Source organism: Penaeus monodon, chromosome 9 (assembly GCF_015228065.2).
Source record: "Penaeus monodon isolate SGIC_2016 chromosome 9, NSTDA_Pmon_1, whole genome shotgun sequence".
NCBI lineage: Eukaryota > Metazoa > Arthropoda > Malacostraca > Decapoda > Penaeidae > Penaeus > Penaeus monodon.
This window is the reverse complement of record NC_051394.1, coordinates 47819972-47829971: the sequence shown is the minus strand read 5'-3', so window position 1 is coordinate 47829971 and position 10000 is coordinate 47819972. Positions and strand designations below refer to the sequence as shown.

Sequence of the window (10000 nt, the reverse complement as noted above, 5' to 3'; positions counted from 1 at the left end):
TATATCATAAATTACAGGGTAAAAACAGGCTGAAATAAGAAGAATATAGAACCAAAATACATAAAACCAGGACAAGTCACTATAATTTCATAATGTAATAATAACTATAATGAATATTTGAAGAAATCATTTTGCATTTCTTCTCATTTTCCTTCACTTTATTTGTTTCAGAACTGAATACATTGAAGACCAATTAAAGTTGTTGCAGGTGGCACAATGACCAAATTAACTGAAGTCACCAAACCCAAAAAGAACATCGGAAAGAAGAAAAAAATCAAGAATGCTGGAGATACTGCCATTAAAACAAATGGGATTAAAAAGAAATTGAAAAAAAAGAAGCTCTCAGGTACACTTGACGGTAAGTTCATAAAAAAGACTATATTCATTTGTAATGAAGATGGATTCCACCAATCCCCCACCGATTAGACATTGTCCTTAATTATTTTGTATTAATCATTTGCTCCTTTTCATCAGTAATTTTATTTTGATAGGATTGTATGAAAACATATATTAGGTTTGGTATCAATTTAATCATTCACATTATTTTCTCTACAAGTTCAGATTTTTCTTTTGCCTGTGTTGTTGGGTTCTCATGCAAATCATTTATTAAAGTGCATGTCAGAATAGCCTCTTGAGGTGAAGGAGTTAAGAAGAGTAATGTAAGGATAAGATTTATTGTTGGTAGTTTGAAAAATGAAGTAAAAGAGTAAATATTTGTATATGTATAGTTGAAAGTACAGTGGAACTTCCCATAATAGGCACCTCAAGGGACCCAGCCAAAAGTGCCAATTTTGAGAAGTTGCCAAGTCTGGGAAGTTGGGGTTCAACACAATGCTTTGGTCTGGACCGCGGAAAATCCGCTTATTAGGGGAAGTTGCCAAGTCTGGGAAGTGCCTATTATGGGAAGTTCCACTGTTTTCCAGTTCCTTGATTTATAATCAATGTCTTGATCATCATATCATTATTTTTTTTTTTCTGATAGGGATCCTTAGTTTTCCTCCCATTGCTGAATTGATTTGTGAATGTAAGTATAGAATGATTCTCACTCATAGCAAATGTTCTCCAAACAGGATGTGAGAATGGAAATATACAGAAGAAAAAGCTGCAAAAATTGAAGACAAAGAAAAATGAGGATGATGCTGAGGCTTTGGACCAGCAGGAAGATCAGGTTATGGATTTTGACGAGGAGGAAGAGTGCACAGAGAATGCCGTTGAAGAGGAGGAAGTAGAAGAGAATAATTTGGAGGAAGATGAGGATTCAGATGAGCAGTCAAAAGAAGAGGAGAAAAAAAAAGAGGAGGGACCCTTCCAAATGGGAAAACGGCTTTTTGAAGACCTAGAAGACTTGTCAGACATGATGAAAGAGAAACTGAAGGAAAAAGGTTTGAAGACCTTGACCAAGTTGCAGGAGAAGATCATCCCAAAGATCCTGAATGGGGAAGATGTGCATGGGATTAGCCTGAGTCGGACGGGGAAGACCCTGGCTTTCGTCATCCCCGTTGTTGAAATGATGAATAGGATTGCGGATGCAGAGACTGGTGAGTGTTTATGCCTGAGGAGTTCGGTTGATTAGATTATAATGAACTTTATTTGCTATATGTATCAACATTGTATCTACTGTATATCGGTCCATCCAAATAGTTATTAATTTATCAAGGTTTATATTATAAATATGTTAATATATATATATATATATATATATATATATATATATATATATATATATATATATATATATATATATATATATATATATATATATATATATACACACACACACACACTTATATATAAAAATAAATATGTATTGATATACATATGTTTATTATCTTTAAATACGTAAGTTTATTCTGCATATATGTTTTACACACACACACACACACACACACACACACACACACACACACACACACACACACACACACACACACACACACACACACACACACACACACATACACACACACACACACACACACACACACACACACACACACACACACACACACACACACACACACACACACACACACACACACACACACACACACACACACAAAACAGCACAAGTTAACCCATATAATTATTCTTGCAGGTGTTGGAGCCATAGTTGTATCACCTAGTGAGGAACAAGCATTAGAAACACACAAGGTTTTCCATTCCTTTGTATGTGACCTTCGCATCCGAGCAAGGTTGATGACGTCAGGAGGAAGGATGGGTATCCCATATAATCATTATGGTTAGGACTTTCGAATTTTGGTTGTATTCATGCTTTACATATTGATATTTTGTATAGCATAAAGAAACTCCTTTAACCCCTTGGATCTAGATACCACACTACCCACAAATGGCCCAAAATCTGGGCATTAGGCTGCTTCTAGTGACGACTCTTGTAGCTTGTAGGCTCAGCCCATATGAAAATGAGTGTGGTGTCAAGACTTCATGCTTCCCCTTTACAGTGTTACTATATCTTTTTCTGCAAAAGAGTTTTTTCCTCTTCTGCCTTCTCCAAGGTCTGGATTTGTCTTATGGTATGCTGTATCAAGATGCTAATAGACTGTTTTCCTTGCACAGACTCCCTATCATCTCTCTAGGTAGACTGTAACTTTGTGCAGTAACAATAGCAATAAGTTAGATTATGTTTTTTTCTTCTTTTTCTTCTTCTTCTTCTTCTTCTTCTTCTTCTGTAATACTTCACCCCATGGTGGCCATTGCAGGCAGGAATAAGATTCAAAGCATAGAAATAATGTCTTCCCTGGAGCTGATACTCCTCCAGCAAGGCTCACAGATAATACATTCCACCCTCAAGAGCCCCAGTCTGAATGCCCACTGAGTCTTATCTTCCTCCAAGAGCTTTGTGTATTCATTTCAAGTTATTCATATCACCCTGGCCTTATGCTTATTTTTTCATCATGGTATATTTCTTTTATCTTGGCCCAAAGCAAAATTTGTCCATATGGCACATTCCCATCACTTGTTTCTCAGACAGACTTTTTTTCATGACATGATGGTCATGTCATCCAGATCCAATGGGTTAATAAGTATTTTTTTATTTTATATATATATATATATATATATATATATATATATATATATATATATATTTTTTTTTTTTTTTTTTTTTTTTTTTTTTTTTTTTTTTTTTTTTTTTTTTTTCTTTCTTTCTTTCTTTCTTTCTTTCCTTTCTTTCTTCTTTTTCTTTCTTTCTTTTCTTTTTTTTCTTGTGAAGTATAGATAATTCACATTTACAAAACCTATACTCCTAATGATTTAATCCAACAAAACCACACATTTCTTTTTCAAGCTTTGAACATCATAGTGGGTACACCTGAACAGCTGCTGGAAGTCCTCCCTTTCAGACAGTTCAAAATGCACTTTTTAGTCCTGGATGACCCAGACTCCATACCTGGTATGGGGGCTACAAGGATGCTGAAGCAGGTCTTGAATGTGATACCAGGTAGGAGCTTGTCGCATTTGCCTTGACATTGATATATTATAGGTGACTTTTTAAAATTGTTTTCAAAGCCTTACTGTTACAAAGAAATGCACAGTCAAGTCAAACTAAGGCTAGATTTTGTACTTCAGAACCCAAGCAAACCTTGCTGTTCAGCTCATCCAGCAGTGCCACCTTGAATTCCATTGCAAACTTTACACTAAAAGCCAATCCTGTGGAAAATATCCCTAGTGATTGGCAGATGATGGAACAGGATGAATCCGGGCAACAGCAGCAAGCACTGACAAAGCCAGAACAAGTGCCAAATAGCCTTGAGCAAGGTAGGACTGTACTAGTTGGGGTGATGACCCTTTCGTTTCATCTGCATACATGAAGCTTTTCACTTGGCAGCAGCTGTTAGAACATAAACCCACATACTACTTTATTAGTGACTCCTTAAATTGTTTCCATGTTGATATCGTTGTTTTCAGTTTCCATTGTTACTCTTATTGTATTTTTTTGCTGCTTTGGCTTTCATATATTTTGGTGAGTCCAGGAATCACAAACCACAAACACTTGAGAACCAGAAAGCAGCATTAATTCAATCCCTAAATTACCATGTGTCTTGTGATAACACATAAGAGGCAGGGAAGGCATATATAAATGTCTATCTAAAATATATATATATATATATATATATATATATATATATATATATATATATATATATATATATATATAATATAAATTATATATATATATATATATATAATATATATATATATATATATATATATATATATATATATATATATATATATATATATATATATATATATATATCTATATATATATACCACTGTACTAGCCTCCGGGCTAGTACAGTGGTAACATGTCGGCCTCTCATCCGAGGGGTCGGCGGTTCGCGCCCCGCCCAGGCGGGAGAAGTTGCAACTGTTGCCTGGAGGTTACTGCTGTGGCTGGGCACAACGGCGGGCAAGGACTCGGTTCGGCCGAGTCAGCAGCAGCTCACACACGTGAGCAAAATCAAGCAGACAGTATGTCACACCAAGAATATCCATTGTATCAAATGGAATCCAAACCAAACAAACTGTATATATAATATATAATATATAATATTATATATATATATATATATATATATTATATATATATATAGATAAGTAATATATAAGTCATATATATATAATGGACTATATAGACTATATATATATGTACATATATATAATATACATATAATATATATTAATAGATATACATATATATAATATATATAATATATATAATAATAATAATATATATAATTATATATAATATATATAATATATATATATATTATATATATATATATATTATATTATATATTATATATATATAATGTACATTATATATATATGTACATTATATATATATTAATTATATATATATATATATAATATATATATATATATATATATATATATATATATATATATATAATATATATATATACAGTTTGTTTGGTTTGGATTCCATTTGATACAATGGATATTCTTGGTGTGACATACTGTCTGCTTGATTTTGCTCACGTGTGTGAGCTGCTGCTGACTCGGCCGAACCGAGTCCTTGCCCGCCGTTGTGCCCAGCCACAGCAGTAACCTCCAGGCAACAGTTGCAACTTCTCCCGCCTGGGCGGGGCGCGAACCGCCGACCCCTCGGATGAGAGGCCGACAGTTACCACTGTACTAGCCCGGAGGCTAGTACAGTGGTATATATATGTATATGTGTGATATATATATATATATATATATATATATATATATTAATGATATATATATATATATATATATAGATATATATAAATATAAAATATATATATGAATATATATATATATATATATATATAGTATATATATATAATATAATTATAATATATGATAATTATATATATATATATAATGATATATATATATATATAGATATATAATATAGATATATATATATATATATATCATATTATATTATATATATATATATATAATATATATATATATATATATATATATATATATATATATATAATATATATATATATATAATTATATATATATAATACATATATGTATGTATACATATATGTATGTATGTATGTATACATATATGTATGTATGTATGTATACATATATGTATGTATGTATACATACATATATGTATGTATGTATACATACATATATGTATGTATGTATACATACATCGCGGTGGCCGAATGGTTAGAGCGTCGGACTGTCACGACGGCAATCTGAGTTCAAGGGTTCGAGTCACCGGCCGGCACGTTGTTCCCTTGGGCAAGGAACTTCACCTCGAATGCCTACCTAGCCACTGGGTGGCCAAGCCAGCCCAAGTCAGTGCTGGTCCCAAGCCCGGATAAAATAGAGAGAATGATTACCTAAAAAGGTAACACCGGCACTCTCCGTGGAAAGGAACTGGGGACCCTACCACGTACTCATTGCAAGAGCATCACAACATGTAAACTACAATTAAGTATCATACTGTGACCACGGCGGCTCAGACATGAACCTACCATTCAAAGAAGAAGTATACATACATATATGTATGTATGTATGTATACATACATATATGTATGTATGTATACATACATATATGTATGTATGTGTATACATATATGTATGTATGTATACATACATATATGTATGTATGTATACATGTATGTATGTATGTATGTATACATATATATATATGTATGCATTTTTGTATGTATGTATGCATACTTACTTTTATTTATATATATATATATATATATATATATATATATATATATATTATATTTTTTTTTTTTTTTTTTATAAATGTGTATGTATATTTGTATGTATATGTGTGTGTGTGTGTGTGTGTGTGTGTGTGTGTGTGTGTGTGTGTGTGTGTGTGTGTGTGTGTGTGTGTGTTTATGTATGAGTGTGAGTGCAAGGGAATGAGTGAGTATGAACAAGTAAGCGAGTGCGAGTGAGTGTGAGTGAGTAAGCAAGTGTGAGTGAGTTAGTGAGTGAGTGCAAGTGAGTGAGTCAGAGAGTGAGTGAGTGAAAGTAAGAGAGAGAGAGAGAGAGAGAGAGAGAGAGAGAGAGAGAGAGAGAGAGAGGTAATACTCATAGTCTAATATTTTTGTTTCTTCTATTTTTCTATGTATTTTATTGATATATTTTAACTCATCTCTTACTTTAAAATTTTAGATTATCTTTGGCTAAAACTCTTGATAGCTTCAAATATCTGCATCCATATCCATGGTTTCAATTTTCTGCATCCACATTTGCATCTGCATATATATATCCATATCCTCATCGGTTGAAGTTGACAAATTGACATCCTGTCAACCTCTTGAGTTTTGTTATTGTTACTTTTATTGCTTTTTTTTGTGTACTGATAATACTTTCACTACCTTTTTGTTAAAGATAATGAATATAAAATTGTACACCCAAAGAACTTGTTCAATTCAGTTGCACTAAGTTTCTGTTATTTTAGTTCACACAGGTAGATGAAAAAAAAAAAAAAAAATCTGTAATAAATTTCCTGTATTTTTGCAGTGTACATTGTGTGTCCGACAGACAAAAAGTTTCAAGTATTGTTCTCCATCACTTTGAAGAACAGAAGAAGGAAGGTCATGGTTTTCATGAGAGATGACAAAGAAGTTGAATTTTATGGCTATCTGTTCTTCAAGCTTGGGCTGCCAGTTCTCTATTTACGTGTAAGTCGCTACTTTTGTGATTCTCTTTGTGGTAATTCTTATATGCTGGAATTTTGTTTTTATTTGATAATGCAGAAATTTTTAGTGATGTTACAAGTGATTGGAGTCTCTGCGGGAATTTCCAAAACGAGCCCGTAAAGATCCAACTTCGGAAAGAATAATGATTTGTGTTAGTGAAAGGAATTTGGCTAGATTGATAGAAAAGGAAAAATCAAAGAATTAACTAAGCTGTAAGGAGGCAGAACACAATGACATATTGAGAATTTTTATAAATTTGTAGAAAGACATGATCCAGTCTCACTTCAATATCTGCTAATCAGATAAATAATAATAAAAAAAGAAAAAAAAAACTTCATCTTCCATGTATGTAATGACCTAGGCTAATTTTAAAATTTTCTTTTAGTTTTTGTTAAAAAAAAATAATAATAACAAAAAAAAGGGAAACCAGATTACCCTTCCCCCAATATATATTAAATAATTTTGATTTTTGGAAAAACATAATAATTAAGGCATTTTGATTTCCTTTAAAATGCTACGAGCAGTTCACAGATTGGTTGAGTGGTCTAGTCTGTCAGATTGTACAAGGGTGAAAAGAATAAGATTTGTGGAAATGGACCTCAACATTTGTACACTCTTTTTTTTTACTTCATAATTTCCAATTTCATTTCAACTTCACAAATACTAGTATTGTATATCACAGCAAAATTGTCTCAAGGATTTCAGTTTATGTTTGTAGTGCCATCTCGAATATGATGTAGTTAATAGCTATGGAAGACACTAAGTCCTGCAGCAAAACATTTTCAAGTTCTATAAATCAGCCAAACTCCATTCACCTTATTTGCAATTATCCCATTCGTGATTATACATCAGACGCATGCATGCACACACGCACGCATCATATAGATATTCATCCATTCGTCATTAAATGCCTGTTTTCTCTTTATCCTTGGCCAGGAATCACAAGATGAATATAAACAAAAGAAAAGTATATTTATGTTCAAGAATACCAAATTTGGTATCATGCTGTGCACAACTGATATCGTCAAGGGACACTGCTTTTCCAGAGTGGATTTAGTCATACAGTATGACCCTCCCAACACCATCAGGTATGTATTTGTATGACATCATTGAAGTTGTGAAACAGTTAGACTTTCTCCATGATTAATTTAAAGTACAAAAGTCAGTCTAATTTTCAGGTACAAATCAAGAACCTATTTGTAGGATTAGAGTTACTTTTATAATAGTCTATTTCTTTTTTGTAGATAAAAAAAAAAAATTACTGTAAGGAAGTTCATATTACTAAATTACTCTCTTTTTGTTTAGTGAGTACTGTGAGCGCATTGGCAGAGTTAGCCGAGCACCGGATAGCTCAGCCTTAATGTTGATGATGAAGGAGGAGAAGAAGTTTGTTAAAAACCTCAAAAAGCAAAACATAAAGGTGAACAAAATCAAGGTGACTTGCCTCGCTGTTGAAGATATTCAGCAAAAGGTATGGGTTGTTATTGCTTTTTTTGTTCCATATTGAGATCACTGGCTTCAATGTTTTCATTCTATATTGGGTATTATTATTTTAATGATGACAAAGCAAAGATAATGAAGCTAATACTCTTACCTCAGTCACACTAGGTGGCCCTAGTGCCATACTGAATGACATGTCAGGGTGCATGTGGAGCCAGAAGTATGGGAAACATAATATTATCTTGCTCACTATACTTTTAACTGTTGTATGAATATTTCTTAGGTAATGAGACTTAATAGAGGCTATAAGCCTAGTTTTAAATGGCTTTATCTCTGCAAATGCAGCTACAGCCAAACAGATGCACAACTGTTTAGTGTGACCAAGTTTTAGCAGGCTTAAGCACACTCAATATGAAGACTTCATCCTGGTGTGAGGAGTGGTCTGACATGACATGATAAGACGTCATCGTGGTGTGAATGGTTTATGTCGCCTCCTCCTCCTCCTCTTCGTGTATGATTAAGCAATACTATTTTATTACAGATTATTCAGTTGATGAAAGAGAATGAAGTGTTGCAGGAAAAGGCAATGGATGCAGTGCCTGATTATATTAAGTCATCGGAAGAATTTCTTGCTAACACCCTAAAAAATCCACAAAAATTAGACAGAGCCAAGGTGAGATCTTAATGTTTATTTGATAATAAGTGACATATGATTAGACATTTATTTCATATGCCTGTAATCTATAGGTAATATTGATGTAAATATTATCTGCTGTGTGTTTCCCTAATTACTGTATGTTACATATTGTGCATTTGCTTCTGTCTCCATTGCAGGTCTTTATGAGCTTCGGTTTGAAGGCCACTATGCGTGCACAATTACTGAAAAAGAAAAGAGAAGAAGAGGAAGAAAAAGCCAGAGAGGAACATGATGAAAGATCAGATGATAGGCACGATGGTCAGTCAGGAGTTGATGGGAGAGGTGGTAGGGGAGGAGGAAAAACAAATTTTGATAGAGGGGGTGGGAAGGGAATTAGACGATTCGACTATGGCGAAGAAGGTGTCAAGGCAATTAGACGATTTGACTATGGCAAAAGGGGTGGTAATGATGGTGGACGACCAGAATTTCGCAGAGGGGGTGGTAGTAGAGGTGGACGACCAGGCTTTGGCAGTAGGGGTGGTAGAGGAGGTGGACGACCAGACTTCAGGAGTAAGGGCGGTCGGGGAGCCAGAAGACCAGATTCTGGGAAGGGGGGCAGTAGAGGAGGTGGTAGGGGAGGAAAGCAACCATCATTTGGTGACAAGTGGTAGAACTTGTGAACGTGACAGGGAGGGAAAGAATTCAGAGAATAATA

The 10000-nt window shown here is 33.8% G+C and overlaps 1 protein-coding gene across 3 annotated transcripts in view; it reads left to right on the top strand.

Annotated features, from left to right (window-relative positions):
- Nucleotides 1-10000, top strand: part of LOC119577209 (ATP-dependent RNA helicase has1-like) — a 10863-nt gene that overhangs the window by 815 nt on the left and 48 nt on the right. For 2 of the 3 annotated variants that reach the window (XM_037924941.1, XM_037924942.1), the window contains exons 2-11: nt 172-358; nt 1071-1538; nt 2096-2239; nt 3305-3457; nt 3586-3774; nt 7030-7190; nt 8145-8296; nt 8514-8679; nt 9190-9321; nt 9483-9956. In XM_037924941.1, coding sequence (XP_037780869.1) covers nt 217-358; nt 1071-1538; nt 2096-2239; nt 3305-3457; nt 3586-3774; nt 7030-7190; nt 8145-8296; nt 8514-8679; nt 9190-9321; nt 9483-9956 — 2181 coding nt within the window. In that variant the 5' untranslated portion in view covers nt 172-216. Of the gene's footprint in view, nt 1-171; nt 359-1070; nt 1539-2095; nt 2240-3304; nt 3458-3585; nt 3775-7029; nt 7191-8144; nt 8297-8513; nt 8680-9189; nt 9322-9482 lie in introns of those variants that run through there. The other variant, XM_037924943.1, reaches the window with a different exon arrangement.